The sequence below is a fragment of the Alligator mississippiensis genome, chromosome 3 (genome assembly GCF_030867095.1).
Source record: "Alligator mississippiensis isolate rAllMis1 chromosome 3, rAllMis1, whole genome shotgun sequence".
Taxonomy (NCBI): Eukaryota; Metazoa; Chordata; order Crocodylia; family Alligatoridae; genus Alligator; species Alligator mississippiensis.
This window is the reverse complement of record NC_081826.1, coordinates 56,400,905-56,419,372: the sequence shown is the minus strand read 5'-3', so window position 1 is coordinate 56,419,372 and position 18,468 is coordinate 56,400,905. Positions and strand designations below refer to the sequence as shown.

Below are 18,468 nucleotides of genomic sequence, written 5' to 3'. Positions count from 1 at the left end.
CCACGGGGGTTTACTTTGGTTTAATTCTCCCTAAATTGAAATGGTGTTTTTAAAAACCCACAACTTCAATTTAAGGAGAATTAAACCGAAGCAAACCCCCGTGGTGTAGACAAGCAGCTAATGAGAGATAAATAAATTTTGTCCAGGCTATTTGGATATTCCTAACACTACTATCTACTGTTCAGCTCAGATTGGCCCTACTGTCTTTTAATTCTACTATGCTGCTACTCCTAGTCTTTTTTTCCTTTTACCAATGGGATTACATATTGTGGTTACCTAGAAATAGCAAAAATCAGGTCTGTATAATGCAGGAGGTCCCATCTATTCCAAGAAGTTAATCCATTTAGGCCGTGTTTTTATTTTCACATTTGTTGATCCAATGAAGAGATGCAATCATATATCTTATTGCACATTGGTGTGTCTGAAGCAAGCAAAACTGCAATTAGGTAAAAAGGCTGGTAACTCCCAAACATAAGTAAAAAGTCAAGAGTTCTGATTTTGTATCTTTCATAGGTTCTAGGTATTGATCAGTTCCGCAGATACACTGGTTAATTTGGGAAGAAGAACATTCCAATAGTAGTTGAACAACAGAAAACTAAACAAAGCTTTTAATTTATTTAGTCCTCTTTTTATAAGTAACATTGAACAGGGGCTTGAACATTTAGATTATGGTACATGTCATCAGATCTTTTATTTGAGCTTTTAGATGAGAATATAATGCTTAGAGTGGCATTTTACTCAGACTATAAGTAAACCTAAAAAAGCAGCTATCCTTTGGTTATCTCTGAGTCTTTTTATTGGCAAATCTTTCATATCATAATAAATACATTTTTGAATTGTTAATGCTGCAATGCACCAGAACAATTAAGATCCTATTTAAAAAATAATAATGTATATGTATTATCTTAACAATGCGAAGAAGTAGCCAAGTACTGAAGTTTTAGACCTAGAATGTTAATTTAATGACAAATGCTTTCTGGATACTTTGGATGAAATTCTGGCTGTATCAATGGGAGTTTTGACCCCAACAGAGGTGAAATTTCACTTAACTATATAGTTTAAAACAAATCAGTAATTGTGGAGAAAAAAAATTCTGATTAGCTATCATTTTGTTTGATGGTCTTTAAAGCTGCACTAAAACTGATGATATCTATAGTGTTGTGGCACAATGAAGAAAATTAATAAGAGAAACTCATGCTTAGCTCTGTAGTATATGATGCTATACATAAGTACATAAAACCAACAAAAGCACCCCAAAACTTATAACAGGTGAAGTGGCATTCATTTAATATCCTGAAATGGCATATCCAGAGAAATTAAACAGTCATTGGGATAAGATTTACTGCTGTGCATATTTTAAAGTGACTGAACAACACTGGATTAACAGTGCACACTTGCAAAAAAAAAAAAAAAGTCTGAATGACACTGAATGACATACTTGCAAGCTTGGTTACAATAGATTGAATGTGAACAGGTTTTTGCTACTATTTCCTGCTTTACAGCTCTCCATTTTCTTCCGGCGATGTGGTGAATCTGTTGCATGAATTATAACATCTGAAAGTTTTCTATAATGATTATGTAAGGCAGCTGATTAAAATGATTAACTATGTAGATAACTACAAATAATATATTCCCACTGACCTCTGATATTGGAATATTTGTTAAATTACGATTTATCATTTGTACATCTAAATTAATAGCAATAAGGACTTTAATCTATTGTAAATAAAACAGGAAAAGTTCTGCTGTAAACAAACAATTAAAAAAGATCAACTTAACAGTGGTTCTGAGTATTCTGCACTTTAGAATAAAGTGCGCACTTCATGTGCAGTGCAGAAAAACTCTAGAGGGAGTGTACTTCTGTCATTTCAATTTTATATTTCAGTGGCTGAAGATTGTGTACCTCCATACCACACTTGGGACAGGTAAAATACATGTCAAATAAATAGTTGCTTTTAATACAATAGTAGCAGAAAACATGTGGACAGCCTATGGTGTGAGGCATAGTAGGCCATTCTCCACATAGAGAACATTCCTTGCAGTAGTTTACTAAAGTGTTTTCGCTATTGGAAAGGCCTGCAATAGGTAAACACCAAGAAGAAATTCTGACTTTCAGGTTCTGCATGTTAATAAGAGGCAGGAGATAGATTAGAAATTCAGCAAAGCCATGCCATAAAAGTTCTCTGTTCATGTACTCAAATCCTATTTGGCGAACATTCTGAGGCCGACAAAAAACTGATCTAATTTTTAAAATACGTTCTGTCAGTGTTGCAAATTTTCCATTCTGAAGAAAGACCAGAAAGTTTAGTAGTCCACCAATTTTTAGAAGTCCAGCAACAAAATTAATAAAATGTTTGGTTTTGCAGAAAGACTCCAGGTGACGATTGCTGAATAAATCATAGCATCTTTCTTCCAACCACCTTCCACCAACACTGCAAATAAGATACCATAATTTCTGGTGTTTGCTCAATGGCTGGTATTTCTCTGTCTGAGACAAGTCATTTTTATACCGAATATTCAGAATAGTCTGTCCCACAGTTGCATTCTTAGAATAGATGGTGAATCTCCACAGGAAAAGCCATAAAAATGCTTTTACTTCTGGTTCAAAATGTGCCAGCACCCCTGGTTTAAATCCATGAAAACAGTTGGTAAACTGAGACCAAACCAATTGCTCCAGGGCTTTGTTTAGTTCAAGAGCATCCAGCTGACTTACTCTGAGCACAGGATTCACACTCTCAGCATTACTGTCACTAGCAGCCATGTCTTCGCCACTGTTTTCTACGAAGAAATTCAAATAAGTTATTCTGAAATTTAACATTTCCTATTGTTTATACATGTCTTTAATGAAGTTCATACAAAATTGTGAAATACCAACATTAAACAAATAACAGGGCCTTCTCTACAGGCAACATTAGCATGGCATTATGCACTGCAACCAGCACTATTTAAGACATGTTACATTAAAACGTAACTTTCATCTTTAAACTGAGCTATTTTTCCAGATTTAACACATTCATTTGGCCGTACAGAAGGCTTACAGTCTCTTTCAGCTATTTACATTCTCTCTCAAAGACTTAACATTTTACTGTGAAAGTGAACACATTTCCTGACTCTAAAAGATTGACTGAGTATTAAAATTAGGAGGAGTATCAGGAACAGGAATTGTAAAACTATAAAGTATCTTATGGAACGTAATGGGGCAAATGAGTACAGTAAGTAAAATCTTAAGGGAGGGTAGCAAAGAGAAACCTTGATGTACCCACCCATCTCAACCTGATAATGAAAAATATATTTTAGGAGATATGAAAACTACACATATGGAAAAAAAAAAGGCTGAAAACAAATTGGGAATGACAGTGCCTTAAAGACAGTGATATGTTCTGTTTATAAAAGATTCTAAATGAGATCAAATAAATATTCAGTGCTTGAACTTAAGTTATCTTACAATACATCACTGAAGCCTGCATGTATTTTCTAATCTCTTTTGACAGGTGCAGAGTTTTGCTACCAGCTGTATAACAAATTTTCTGGCAAGATGATTAATGTATAATAGTAACATCAACTAATGCATACTCTTCTTGCCTGAGTTTTACAATGAGAGATTTGCTTGGTCAATATAAGATCATGTCATACCACTTGAAAAGGAAAAACAAAAAAAAGTAGTAGTATGCAGTGCAAAATCAAAACAATTCTGCATACAAGCCATGGCATAACTTCTCAGATAATGAACGAGTCCACTGGGGATGCCTGATTACTGTTTTTTTTTAAACATATATTAAATTGGGGTATTAGCCAGCCTTGTTTGTTGTTAAGTGTACAGGCTTTGGATTCTGAGCTGGATTACTGGCAAATCAGACCAACATGAATTTATAGTTTCTGGGCGTAGTATGTTTTACCTACTAAATCAGTCAGGTAGGGAAAGAATAAGACTCTCTAGAGCAGTGCTTCCCAACCTTTTCCTCAGCATGACCTCATTTATGGCCCCATTTCCTCAGCATGATCCCATTTCCTCAGTATGGCCTCTCACTCCCAACCTGCAGCCCTCCCCCACCCCTGCAACCCCATCCACTGATGGTGTGACCCCATGTGAGATGATGACCCACAGTTTGAGAACTGCTGCACTTCCTAGCAAAAGCAAGGAATGAAATTTACCAATACTACGATGTTCTGCTTTAAGTCTGTACTTGTCAGAGGGGAAAGCTAAAATAATACTGGGTCTTTATTAAGTGTACAGGTTCCCCTTTTAGTCAGATGGCCCTGTACAGGAAGAATGGGTGACAGATGAATGCATGGTGAAAAAAAGCCGATAAACCGGTAACACTACCAAAAATTTTAAATCCTATTCATATCTGCAATTAAAGCTCAATGTATAACAATTTCAGAGCAGCATTTGTAACTTACATATCAGAAGAGTTAGTACTATTTGCAATAAACATTTTGCAGAGGCAAGACTTAAGTAGGTGTGATAAATTTTCCATGTATGCTCTAGAGAGAAACCATCTGAAAAGGGAAGGAGACCAGAATAAAAATGTAGGCACTTTACATAAAAGCACCTTCCCTTGAAGTATCCTTTCTTCTCTTTCTAATTGTCCATGACATTATCATATAAGCAAAGCTGAGTGGTGCCTTTGTTTTTGCCAGTGTGAGTATTACAAATTCTTAGATTAAGTTATGGAAATTGTATATTAACTACTTGTACTTGTAAACTACTTTTATATTCTTGTTACTAAGCCTAGTGGAAGCTCACTACAGACCACATCTGCTAACACTGGCCTGGGACCAGCAAGCCTCTTAAGCACATGTATAATTTTTACTTTAACAGGATAATTCACCAGTTTAAAGTTATGCATGTGCTTAGGTGCTCTGCTGGGTTGAGGCCACTGTATTATACACTCTTCCTGTTATTGCTAGAGGTTTTGATGAAGCCTCTACTTATCTAGGGTTTGTGGGATCTTTAATTGATATGTAGATGGCCAGATTCTGCACTTGGATGCAAAGTTTCTATTGAGTCCCATGTTGTCTATTTGTGAAAAGCAAAAGGCAGAATCTGAAAGAGAGATTGGCGTGAAAGTCATTGTGGTCTACGGGAAGCAGCGAGCAACTTTTTAAGGCTTTAGGCTGGAGTGACCCAGTCCAGATGACAAGTGGGTTGGTGGGTACTAGAACCCACCACAGACTGACACTTTTCTCCGCAGTGGCATAGGGAAAGCACCTACAGCAAGTGCTTCTTCCTGAAGTGGCAGAGAAGAGAGACTGCTGCCAGAGCTCCCCACTGCTGAAAGCTGCCGAAGTCCCAATACATGGGCTGAATCAAATAGCTCCAGGACAACATCTGTGTACTGGAACTTGATGATTGAAGTCAGGATGGTCTAGGTTTTGGCTTGAAGAGTCTCACCATGGTGAGATCTCTTTTGGCTTGAAGTTGGCTGATATTTAACAGCTTACCATCCATTCAGTAGTTTAGCTCCACTCCAGCTGGAAGCTTGTTTGTAGTCAGCTGTAGCATCACAGTAAGGAATATTGAGAAGAGTGTTGGAGCCATAACACAGTCCTGCTTAACTCCCATCTTAACCTCAGAGGTTAAGAGGTCAAAGAAGGCCATATAGAGAGGTTTATGTTGTTTCCCGCATTTTTCCTGCAGCTGTGAAGATCATGTCAGTTGTGCCTCTTGATGCCCTAAATCCACATGGAGATTCTAGGAGGAGATATTCAGCAAGTGGAAGGGAGGGTTCTTGCAATGATCTTTCCTGTGGTAGACAGCAAGGCAATCTCTAATTTCCACAGTTGAACTTGTCTCCTGTCTTGGAGACTGTCATAATCATGGCATCCTTGAGGTCATCTGGGATTTCCTCATCATTCCAAATCCTAGAGATGAGGGCAGGAGCTGTGATGTCAGCTCCCCCCGCCTTGAAGATTTCAGCAGGGATTCCAAGAGTTCCAGATGCCTTGTAGTTCTTCATCTGCTTGATGGCTTTCCTCCACTTGTCAAGGGCTGGAGGGATTTAGAGGTAGTCTTTGACTGGGTGTTGTGGGATGGAGTTGCGAACACTCTCGTGAACAACAGTCTCAATTGAGAATGTCTTCAAAATTCTCCTTCCAACAGGCAGAGGTACTCTCATTCCACTTGCAGGGTCTGGCATATAATGGCAGTAGAGTTGAGGCTTGCTGGGGTAAATGCATTCTCAGTTTGTTCCTTGGGGCAAGTTGTAGCACAGTGGGGAGAAATTTGAGTCTCTGAGGGACCATCACAGTTGGGTTTACCACCATGGCTTCTCATTTTACTGTTTGTTTTTTTTAAATCCACTTCTTTCCTTTACTAACAATTTAAGATCTCCTCTGATCACTTTTCCCCATTCAAAATCCTTTCATTGTGTTGTTATACATTATATCATTTGAATCAGTACTGGTTCTACAAATGCAGCAATTATACAATTTGGTATCTGTTCAGAAATAAATAAAAATACAGCCTTTTGGTATCAATATATTCCAGTTTATCTGTTTCATTTCATATTCTTCTGTATGTTTTACAGGTCTTGCAACAAATTTCATCTTACTACATACCTTCTCAGTAAATTCTGTTTATCTTTTCCTTTCCCCCTTACATTGGTTTATTTTAGACAATTTAAAATGAATGAAGAGGCCCAAATTATAGACCAAAATAACAGCTACTGATGATGACGACAATAACGACAACAACAACAACAATGTACTCTTAGTATAAAGGCAAAAACCAGTTTTCAATAAAAGTGCCAACAAGCTAAGGATATGTAAAGGGAATGCTTAAGGCAAAAATCAGGAACAGATAAAAAGTATAGTACATTCTACTAAAGTCAGTGTGATTAACTTACTGCATTAAATTGTGTTTTTAAGATAAATGATTTAGAATGAAATACTATTTAAAAAGCCCCCTGCTGACATGTTAGCACCATGTATGCTATTGTTTTTCTTTCACAGGAACAAAATGGGAAAAAAAAGTTTTCCAACATTACATAATACCCTCTTCTTAAATAATGTTTTAGCCATTTCCCCCCTAAAAATCAAGATTCCCTCTTGTACAGCACATTTAATAACAAAACAAATTATTGCATATCACCAAGGAAATAGAAATTTCTTCTGATATATTTTAGAACTGTTATTGAGTATTGTACAAATTATGAATGAATATATTTTATTTAGAAACATGTTATTGACAGAAATCTATCAATAGTAATGTGGGTATTGTCAACAGCCTGTCAATATTAATGTAATTATGATTAAGGGGATAACATGGATTTTAGCTATAATACCAAGTAACATCTCCTACACTGCTGCTATCAATATAAGCATTATTATTGACCTGTTCTGAGACTCTCAGTACTAGATGTATTACCATTAGGCATATTTGTCAATGCATTCTGCCTACAAAAATTCTACATTTAAATTTACAGGCCTGTAAACTTTGCCAGCAGAAATGCACAAATCCAAGTAATCTCTGGGGTGTCATTTCTCCCTTTGGCTATTTTACTGTGGATCAGTAATAAACTAATTTCCACTGTTCCAATGTCACTACTGTCTTATCCCAGCTTTCAAGCACATTCGACAGAAAATAGACTATGCTTTTCATATATTTATGTGCAGAAACATCAAAGCAATATTTTAAAGGATTTATTTTCCCCCTTGAAATATATTCAAAGAAAATAGGATTGAAGTCTAAAGTATGAATTCTGTTCATTACTATCTTAATTAAAAATCTCATTCAGAATGTGATCCTGTACACTTTAACAGGGGCAATCCCATTGATTCCAATTTAGAAAGGATCAACCTCTTTTAGACTGTCCTTCTCATGCAGCCAAATAAATGTTACAATTTCTATTGCATAAGAAATAGGAGATAAAGCAATGCTATCCTGGTGGAAGTCAGAACACCTGCTGCAGAAGAAATCGTAATAGTGAAATATTCATGAACATTTTGAAACCTTCTATTAATTAACACAAGCAGTCATTACTTCAGCCATTACTTTACTCATTTCTGTAGGTAGGAAATAACTGTCCAAGAAAATAAATTACTATAGAAATGACAACAGTGCTAAAGTTTGAATTTGAATTTTGAGTTTAAATTTTAACTCAACAGTGAATGAATCCTAAAGAAACTGAACTACTAAAGGAACTGTGAACTATTAACTAGCATTGAGATTTAGAGTCCATTGTTGACAAATGGACACCTGCGGAATTGAAGGTAGATGGATGTGATGCTGGCCACATTACTTCCTTGTGTGCAGATGGCAATAGAAATTGGTGTACCTTAATGAGTCTGATAGGCAGCTTTGACTTTTGTAACCTGGAAGAGCTAGTATGATTGTTCCTGTGAGATGGTCTGGGAGGACCATGCCCTCCTCTGGTAGGGCAAGCCTCTCTGCCTGAAGCCCAGGTATGTGAAAAAAGGAAGAAAGTGCACATGACTCTTCAGGGCTCCTATAAACTTGTGTGAAGCCTGATCCAATGCACTGGAAATCCAGCGTGTCAGACCAGATTAATCGATTCTGCTGGAGAATGGAAATTGATGTGCTCTGGCAGCCTTCCACATCATGCGTATCGGCGTCACCGTGCCTCTCTGTGCTGAAAAAATGGTGGTGGTGAGCTTAGAAATAAAACACATTCGATGAGCTTTAGTTTGAAACGCCCCACTGCCATTTTTTCTGAGCAGGGACATGCAGCACGGCAGGAAGTACAACAGTTGGGAGCCCATCGCACCTGTAACTGAACATCTGTCAGCAGCCTAAGAGTTGTTTTGCTGTGGAGACTATAAGTAGTTAGTCTGACGATGAGTGTAACCTGTCGCTTAATGGCCTGTAGCTTAATACTTTTAGTGAAAGTATAACATTGGTGGCATTGTGTGCAAAAGAATGAAGGGCATGTAAAATGTCGTAGATGTGGTGCTCTTTTTGTGAAATAGGCTAAATGCTAGCCTGCAGAGCATGTGTAGGTGGTTCCCATTCAGTACAGTTCAAAGGAAAAGTGCAAGTTCTAGTGTTATGTTTGGAGTGCGGAGTTGCTAACAGGGTGAGCGAGTGAAATCACAGGTATGATCTATGTTCCAAAAGATTGACAATTTTTTTACATGGTGGTTACAAAGATTTTAAATAAGTGAGAGAAGTCTTGAATGTCTCTTTCTTCTCTACTCTCTGCCTGCCATGCAATCCTAACATAACACTACTCAAATGAAGTCAGCTATGCTCAAGACCCAAGTAGTCATCTCCCACTCTATTCCACCCACTTCTTGCCAGTTCAACACCTAGGGGTGGCATGTACTCAAATTTGTATTTCCTGGCTTTTAAAATTTCTGTTACGGCCAATCTAGATTCTGCTTCATATGGGGTGAGGGAGGGCCTCTTTAGATCCCAGTATGTGCACAGAAGATAAGAAAGAAGTTCAAACCCTCCAGAATTAGGGTGACCATATGTCCCAGCTTGGCTGGGACAGTTCCCAGTTTCATAGGCCATCCCAGACAATTCATGAAAACTGAACCAAAAGTTTGCGAAACGGGAGTAGGGGCAGAATTGCAGGGCACAGTCCAGTGGGAATGTGAAGTGGTATGGTGTGCCAGACAAGTGGGAGGGGAGGAACTGCTGCTGCATGGGAGCAAGGCTGGTGGACTGGAGTGCTGCCCTGTCCATCCTTCCCCCTGCTTGCAGCTGCCGCTCAGGTGGAGCTGGGGTGGGCACATGTGGGTGCGGTGGTGCCTGCTTCAGTGGTACTTCCCCCCCTGCCTGCCTGGCACACCATGCCACTCTGCCTCCCTGCTAAACTGTGCTCCGTGCCCCTGCCCACCTGCCTCTAGCAGTGCTGCTGACTTGGGCAGGGGTGGGGAGGCTATGTGCAGTGTCCTAGATTTCCTTAAACATAATATGGTCACCCTATCCAGAATGAGAGGGACTGGGACACATTCAGATGAGCAGGGTTCCCCGTCCCCCAGGTTCCACATAATAGCTTCACATCTATACTTATACTCTTTACTGAACCTTCTTTTTCCCAAACAGCAGTGGCAATATATGCCCTCTTTGAGTTAGAGTAAATAAATGTCAAGAGACTGAGGCGTTTGTAGACCTGAGCAGAACCATGGCTTGATTCCTTAGGTGTGGTTTTTTTTTTTAAGTTGGTAAAATTTATTAACTTAAAAAAATATTACTTTGAGGAAAGCTCTATTTTGTGAATCCTTGATTCAAATGATTAATTAGGAAGACAAATTCTACCTTGAACTCCAGTAAAGGCATATCAAATTTCAGTCATCTGAGGAAGGAGGAAGATTTGATAGTCAGCCCATAAACAGGAGACTTCCAGAAAGATGTAAAAAGGCCCCCTCTACTCAATGTGAAGTGCTCAACTGAACAAGAACAATCCATGGAGATGATTATATCCTGAACTGCTCATTTCATCACACGAGTACTATACTGTTAATGGCATTTTTTGAACCTGTGACACATACAGAAAATGTCTGTTCAAACTCCTCTGCCCAATCCCTATAATTGTGCGCTTTGGGCATGCTTTTAACATGCCTATTCCTACCTTTGCTAAGGGCAGCTAGATTTCCCATTCTCATTCTCAAATTCCAAAAGGACAAAGCCTTGCAGATACTAGCTCGTGGAGGGGAAGGGAGCTTACAACCTGCTGGTTGCTGCAGGTCAGAAGTCTCCCCCTCTCCAGGTGGTGGGTTGTCAGCTTTCCAGTCCCTTTGCAACAAGGGAAAACTTGGATGCTGTGGAGCAGCAGGCTCTGAAACAGACGGCTCATCTCTGTGTAAGAGTGATTCTCCCATGCCAGATCACAACTTTTCCAGCTGGATCAGACCTTGATGCAGGCCAGATCTGGCCTGTGGGCTGTAGTTTGCTGACCTCTGGCTCAGGTGTTCTCTCCAGGAATGGGGACCATCCCAGATCCCAGATTTCATAAGGGAGAGATGGAGAGGGACCTAGACACTCTAAAGGGCGAACATCCCTTATAGCTCATGACTGATGACAGGTGCGATCACCTGCTTCCTTACTTGTTCTGCAACCTCACATCATTTTCCCATGTCCTATCCCTCCTGATTGGAGTCTTCCAACCTCTCCATGTCTGTGGCCTCACACCTCTCTCTTATATTTCCCCTGACCCTTTCACTTTTACCTCCCGTCCCCTGCCTGGAAGCAGCTACATTTAGTTTCTTTTTGAAAACAGCTTGAGAAAATTCTGAAGGCTGCTTTGTGCTCAGCTTACATTCCCCTGAAACAAATTAAAAATCTCTTTGACAGAGGCAGATTTTTTCAAGATGCTTTCCTTGCTTTTTTTCTCCATTCCAAATTTCTGCCAAGGATCAGATTCAAACTGACAATGGCTGAGTGTAGGTCAGGTTCAGTGGGTACTACATGTCCCCTTGAGCTATATAGCTCATGTGAAAACTAGCAGGCTAGAAAGTCTTTCAGCTACTCTGTCCATGCATGCATAGTGTAATATATTTGGCTCATGAGCTAGGCTTAGAGATATCCAAGAGACTTGGTTTAAATATCATCTTTAATTTTGTTTCCACAAAAGAATAATAGGTGCTAGGCACTAACTGGAGTAAATGTGGAATGAATTACACCATTTTAAGCGTGATGATTAGAGGTATAGTTTGACCTCCCACTTCTCTGTAAAAAATAATTTATCTTTTCAGAGGGAGCTTTGCTTGGGAATCCCTTATTCAAATATCTCCAGTTTGGAACCAAGACCACCCCACCTCCTTATAGGGAATACCAAATTTTAGGGTTATTTGCATAAACATGTAGATTTTGAGTCTCTGGGGACAAGAACCTTTAAACAGAGAGGCTCTCACCCTAAAGTCTACAGTGGTTTCCATTCTAATCTACCATTTTAGCCACTTGCAACTTTTATTTTTCAGGCTGAATTTTTTAAAGAACATTCTAAAAATGACAGAGACACAAAATTTGGCCAAGATTGAAAGCATGCACTTAACTTTTTAAGATTATAGATGGTTTTAATTATTTCATTTCGAGTCAGCATAAGAGGAAAGAGAGAGTTTTTTTTCCCCCCTCATTCTAAGGAAATCTTCTAATCTCCACTTGAACAGCTCTTCATCCTGAATGGTTCAAAAGTTAAAATTTGTTATGAAAATATCCCTTATAATGGAGAAGTACATTACTGTATTCCAGTAAAAGACAGATTTAGGTTGAGCATGTCACTGTCCTTTAAACTGGCAGGTTGCACATACACATGCAGACTACACTGTTTTTTTTTCTTCTAAAGGCTTGATGTATGCAACTGAAGTGTATGCTGTTGATGTGTGCAAAGCTAACTTAACTGTGTGGCGATCACAGGGCTGATGAACATTTTACAAGGTTTGTGGAAGCAAATCTTAGGAAATGTTCCTTTCCTAAGATTTGCTAAAGAGGATCTGTCTTCTGCAGGCTTGCTATAACTGCTTAACTGATTCCCCCCACCCCAAATCTGGTAAGAGGAGTATGACTGGGTACCAGAAGTACTAATTGTGAATCCAGAAGAATTTTGAATTTCTAGAGCATGAATTATTATTATTACTATTGCCACGGGATAATCGGGCCAGGTGGAGTTGAAATGTTGGATTTTTTATAAATCTTTTTACAATGAGGTCCAACAAACCTAATGCTGAAACTGGACTCTCATAAAAAGCCAACTGTAATATTAGTGATGCACAGAGTAAGAAGTAATGGATATTGTTCAAAACTAGCAGGCAAGCAGGAAGAAGAAAATCATCAGGCAAAACACCACTGATTTTAAGCTAGTAAATATCTACAAGGCCTTTAGATATTAGATGCTGAAGTTACTACACTATAATCCATCTCCAATTTAGAGTTAACATTTGTGCAGATCCTGGGCCAGATTCTGCTTAAATCAATAAAAATTATGTCTATTGCAGAGTAGATTAGAAAGCACATTGCTTTATTTTAATATAACTTAGCTGTCTGCTTTATCTTTTCCATTACTGAACAGATTATATTTATTGGGCTATATTAATAAATCCGCATGTGGGCCTGTTTTTACATGGAAATAACTAGTCAATTTAACTGAATGTGTTTGGGTGCAAATTAGATGCACAAAGGTGAGTGTGCCTGTTCGTGTCCACATATGTGTAGGGGGGGGCTGTCTTTGGAATTACTTCAATAAGGATGATAGAATTTAGTGAAAGTAAAGGCTCTTGCTCTTCCCCACATTTTGTAATTAGAAATTGTTGTTGCAGTACATCGTGCACTTAAGTTTGTGTGCCAAGACACGTTAAATGAGACCCAGATTTCAGTGCATTTTTCCGATTCTGAATCTTAAAAAAGTATTTCACGTAATACCCATTTTGTTTAACTTTGTGGCACTGACAGAACACTGCACATTACCTTGTTTCACTTCCACCCCTAACCCCAAGATTCCCTCAAAGTGCGGATGTTGTGTAATGTGTCTTTTACAGATGACAGCTTTTTAAAGACAGGGGAAGATCAAGTGCATCTCTTGACTTGCCACCATTACAGTTAGTGTCACCAGCGCAAATGGAGGTCTAAGGATTAGCGGCAGTGCCAACAGTATCAGAATACAGAAAAGTATCCCTCTCATCCTATGATAGGAAGTCTCCAAGGAAGTCCTAAACATTTATTGATAAGTTTTAATTCAGCTTTTTTAATAGGTCTGTAAGCATATTTGTTTCGTCTGAATCTTGGATTGCAATAAGTATCAGAAACATCACTCTGTTTGAATCGCTACACTTCTATCATTTAAAGGAGTCAGGCACATTAAAAAAAAAAAATCAGTGTCCAAAGAACATTAAAAGTCTCCAGAAAATTATGAGACTTTAAAATGAAATTACTTTTTTGTGTTTTGTAGTCTAATCAAACTGGTTTATCTTGCAGCACTTAGTTTTTGTTCAAAAAATGTTATGCTTCTCTCTCAAGTAAACAGTTTCTAAATGCAACAGAGAAGCTTTCTTTCTAGAATCATAGAGAATTAAAGTTTAAATAATCAGTTCTGAAATAGAATTATCTGCACCTGAACATGAAATATCTATATTATAGGCCAGGTAGTTTTACCCATACATAGTGCAGAATGCACTATTTCAACTGTAAAATATGAACTCTTCATATTTGGGGGTTTCATACTTTTATACATAAAGCCACAAATCTACAACCATCTCCTGCAAATAATTCTTATAGAAAGTTGTAAATTATATGCTGAAACAGTTTTGCACTGTTTTTTAATTCCACAATTCATGTTGGTCAGACTCAGTTTTTAATCTTCTATAAGCCACTAGCATGAACCATTCATGACATCACATCTACCAGTGGGCCTTTTAAACTGAAAATAGATTTATAATGTATTCTAAGACCCATTGCTTGAGAGAAGATATTTCTCAAACTAGGGATAACAATATCTATGAGTGTCTGGGTGTAGTTTACCATATTAAAATAACAATGATCACTTTCAGAAGCTCTTGCTTGTTTTAGTTTTTCGGATATCAGATGCCATTTACCATCAACGATCTAGGTATGTGTGTCATATTTGGTAAAAGTGAGGTGCCCCCTGCCCATCCGGCAGCAGTGGGGGGCACAACTCCACACTGCGCCTCACCTCAGTGGCCATGGCGGCGCAGTGCTCCCTCCTGTGCTGGGTCTTGCCTGCTGGGCCATGGAAGTGGCTCCTGCCCGATGCTGGTTCAGTTTGGCTGCAGCCCCGCACCCCACGCCCCACTGTGAATGGAGAAATCTCGGAGAGTATGCAACCCACCTGTCCTACTCCCCGCCATGTCCTGTGTGCTCCCCTTCCCTCCCACCTCATTGCCTAACCCCCACATACACTTACCTGGAGGGACCTGCAGGAACTGCTTTCTACCACACTGCCTGCTTGCCATGTGCATGTGTTTGTGTGCACATGCATGTGGCACCCCCTGTGTCCCGCTCCCCCCAGCCCCTTGCAGGTTGGAACTCTGCTAGCCGGCAAGGGGAAACACATGGTTTCCTGCATTTTTACCCATTAAAGGAGGAAATCTGCATTTTTCCCCAGTAAAGGAGAAAACCTAGATCCCTGATAATAATAAATCAGACACAATTCCTTAAAACTGGCTACTTCAGCTGTCAGCTAAGTTGTAGACTTATATTAGCAAGAACCACATTGTTTGCATGGAATTATACTAGGCAGAATTATTTCTAATCAACGTTGTGTTGCCATATTCAGTACCAGCTGAAGAACAATGGGACTTTGTTCCCAAAGTGGGCAAGTGAAGGGGTCTTACTCAGAGCTTTTAATTGGTTAATATTTCTTCTTGATATGTCCTGGGGAGGGAGAGGGTCAGGTTCAGTGATGTACCTAGAATAGCAGAATTTAAAAACAATATTGCTTAAGTTGGGAAGAATGGAAGTGGATGCAAGATGTTTACAAAGTTAATATAATCCTTTTATGTAACATTTTCCCAAAATATATTTTTTCTTCCCAACTGCCTGCAAGTCTGTCAATAGCCCAGCACTTATGGAGAATACTACAATAACAAATGTGAGTGCAAATTCATGAGGGATTAACATACTTAGTAATGGGGAAAAGTTTCAAAATAGTTTTACAAGATTACTGTGAAAATTTGCCAACCAGTCTAAGCAAAAAATCTAGCCTCCTGCTATTTACAAGAGTGATGGTAATAAAAAGCTACTAACAGTATTTAATTCATCCATAGGAAAAGACAGAAAACATTATTCATCCCCAATGAACAGGGCAGCAGAATTTTGGAAGGATGATAAAAATAGTGAGTAAGAAACTTTTTTGGAAAAAGTTATGACATTATTGTTGATATTTGAAATGTTTTGTACACATGAAAGACATCATGTGCTTAAAATATAATAAATTTCTTCGCTAAAAAATATGGATTATACAGAAGGACATGTTTTGTACTGTTTAGACCAGGCATGCCAGAGTCCTTTGCCTCCTCCCCTACTTCTCTCCCTGGCCAGATCCATACCACTGGGTTCCTCACAGGCTGAATCCAGACCCACTGCTGGTAGCAAGGTGAGCAAGTAGCATTTGGGAGCGGTTAACACAGCCATTGCTTGCCCCTCCGTTATCAACATGTATCCCTAAGGTGGATACTGGGACTTGACAGTGGGCCTTAGCCCCATCCTGAATTCCTGGTCCCTCCAGGAGCCCCAGGGGCCAGATAACACTGGATCTGGCCTGTGGGCCATATCCTTGATACGCTTGTTTCAGAACATTCAGCAATAACAATCACAACACAAATGAGAGGGACCACAGGCTTTTTACATGAAGATGAACATACTTGTGAAAGTTGCCCTAATTCATTTTCATTATAACAATTCACTTGAAATAGGATGGACCAATGTGCACTGGTTATTATTCTTGAATCTGCTAAAGTGCAAGAGTCGAATACTTGACCTATGGATACATTTAGGATATTTAATCCAACCTACACAACCTAGTGGCCTATTTGGATTGCACACAAAAGAATGCTTTCATTAAAATGTACATTTATAACCCTCCCAGTTGGGAAGTTACTCCTCAAATTGAATTGAGTAGTTGATAAACTGATGTGCATATGAGTCTGAGGCAGTTTGGAATAAGTTGTCTATAGCAGGAACTCCTTTACCAGCTAATATTCTCACTGCAATATTGATCCCAGGCCCTGAGAATAACTACTACACTATTTCACTACAAATCACTCCACCAGAAAAGATAAAGTGGTGATGAAATCCACAAAAGAGGGGAAACTGGATAAGAGAATGGAAAAGAGGGTGGAAAAAGAAATAGAAACCAAGAAAGTACATTACTAAAAACAAGGTCTGAATGTGACAGAAATAAAGATGATCTTAATCTGAACACATCTGCTCGCTGATTGAGAAGTGCAAAATATTGACACCTGAATATACAGACCCAGATTCATAAAAGTATTTAGGTAGCTAACAGCATGCATTTCAACTGTACTCAGATTTTGGACTGGGCCTTAGTTACTACAGACAAGTTATTTGTCCTTTGTGCAAAGCTCCTTCCCATTGATACTGGCAGGTGGGGAAGAGGCATGAGAGCTGCTCTGGATTGCAGGGAACACAGTCCTAGATTTTAAACCTTGGACAACCACTGAAGATGGTCTTTGGTGGTCTCCAAAGGTAAGTCTGGCCCTGGAATAACGTGGCTTCACTTTGCAGTCCTTTCACATTATCCAGTTTGTCTCCAGGAGCCCTGAGTGCTGAAGATCACACTCACTGCCCCTACCTGCCCCACTACAGAGGAGCCCTGTATAGGGAGGGCATTTGATGTGCTCCTACAATCCCGCAGGCCTGAGGCCAAAGGGAACAAGGCTGGGATCGCAGGCTGAGCACCGCGCCGTCCCCACCTTGGGCAGGGGGTGAAAGCAGGTGCCTGGGCTGTAGGCGCTGAGGGCTGCCAATATGAGGAACGGGCAGGCTCTGTGGCTGCTTTACACTGGCGGTGGGGGGCAGAACAAGCCTCAAGGGTACTAGTGCGAACGGCCCACAGCTCGGGCCCCCATAGCTCCCCTCCCCTACTCAGGCTCTGCCCCCACCCCCAGCACCCCTCCCCCACTCAGGCACCTCCCCCAGCACCCCTTCCCCACGCAGGCTCCGCCCCCTCAAGCAGGCTCCGCCCCCCGCTCCGCACTGACCTCTGCTGCGGGCCTGGCCCCCGCCCAGGGCCGGAGCGCGTAACGGCAGGCGCTGCTATTCTCCGGCAGGCTGCGTCCCAACGGGGAGCTCCCACTAGGTTGGGCCGGGGCCGGGGGAAGCTGACGCGGGAGCCGGTTTGCAGCCCGGATCATAGAGAGCGCGCCCGGTGCCTAGCGCGGCGCGTGCCAAGGGCGGGGCGGGTCGCTCCCCAAGCAGGAAATACCATGGAGGGGCCGCCCGGCGCTGTCCTAGAGCGGCCCCGAGCGCTACAGCATCCCGCAACGCGCATCGCCGGGCTGCTTGATTGGCAAGTGTGGGGACAAATCAGAGGAGGAGGCGGCTGGCCAACGGGGGAGGCGGGGTGGGACTGCGAGTTGTTGTGTCGGGGGTGGTGGGGGCCGCTTGGCTGAGTCCCGCCGCTCTCGCGGGGGCGGTGGCGAGCGGGACTGTCGGGGCGGAGCAGGCTGGAGCGCGGCCGCGGGCAGCGAGGCGCTTCCCTGGCCGCGGCGAGAGCGGTGTCGCGGAGCGCGGCCGCCCTGAGGCGGGGGGAGCCTCGCTGCTGCCGCCGCCGCTGCCCGGTCCGAGGGAGACGCTGTCAGAGACGCTTTCCCGGTCCCGCAGGCAGGTTTCCTGGGGGTCCAGGACGCCGGCTGCTCCCTTGGCAACAGGCGCTGCTCTTCCGCTTTTCCGGCACGCCGGTGGGGGCCCCCTTGCCCCTGCCTTCCCACGTGTGACGCAGATAAAACGCATCAAGCCAAGGACATGGCGGTTTTGGGGTGCCCCCTCCCCCGCCACCAATCAAGGCCATTTCCTCTTCCAGAGTT

General features: G+C 41.1%; 1 protein-coding gene across 3 annotated transcripts; it reads right to left on the bottom strand.

The window, feature by feature from the left end:
* Positions 1-590: 590 nt before the first annotated feature.
* On the bottom strand, positions 591-17,959 carry PEX2 (peroxisomal biogenesis factor 2). 3 transcript variants are annotated; one of them, XM_059723962.1, is made up of 3 exons: positions 17,644-17,959; positions 11,965-12,087; positions 591-2,778 (listed from the first exon to the last, which is right to left on the bottom strand). In XM_059723962.1, the coding sequence occupies exon 3, from the start codon at positions 2,759-2,761 to the stop codon at positions 1,844-1,846; it is 918 nt and encodes a 305-aa protein (XP_059579945.1). In that variant the 5' UTR covers positions 2,762-2,778; positions 11,965-12,087; positions 17,644-17,959; the 3' UTR covers positions 591-1,843. The 3 variants fall into 3 exon arrangements, with proteins under 3 accessions (XP_059579945.1, XP_059579944.1, XP_006270878.1); XM_059723961.1 differs by lacking the exon at positions 11,965-12,087 and adding an exon at positions 5,446-6,440; XM_006270816.4 differs by lacking the exon at positions 11,965-12,087 and having other exon boundaries at positions 17,644-17,958.
* Between the last annotated feature and the right edge of the window lie 509 nt (positions 17,960-18,468).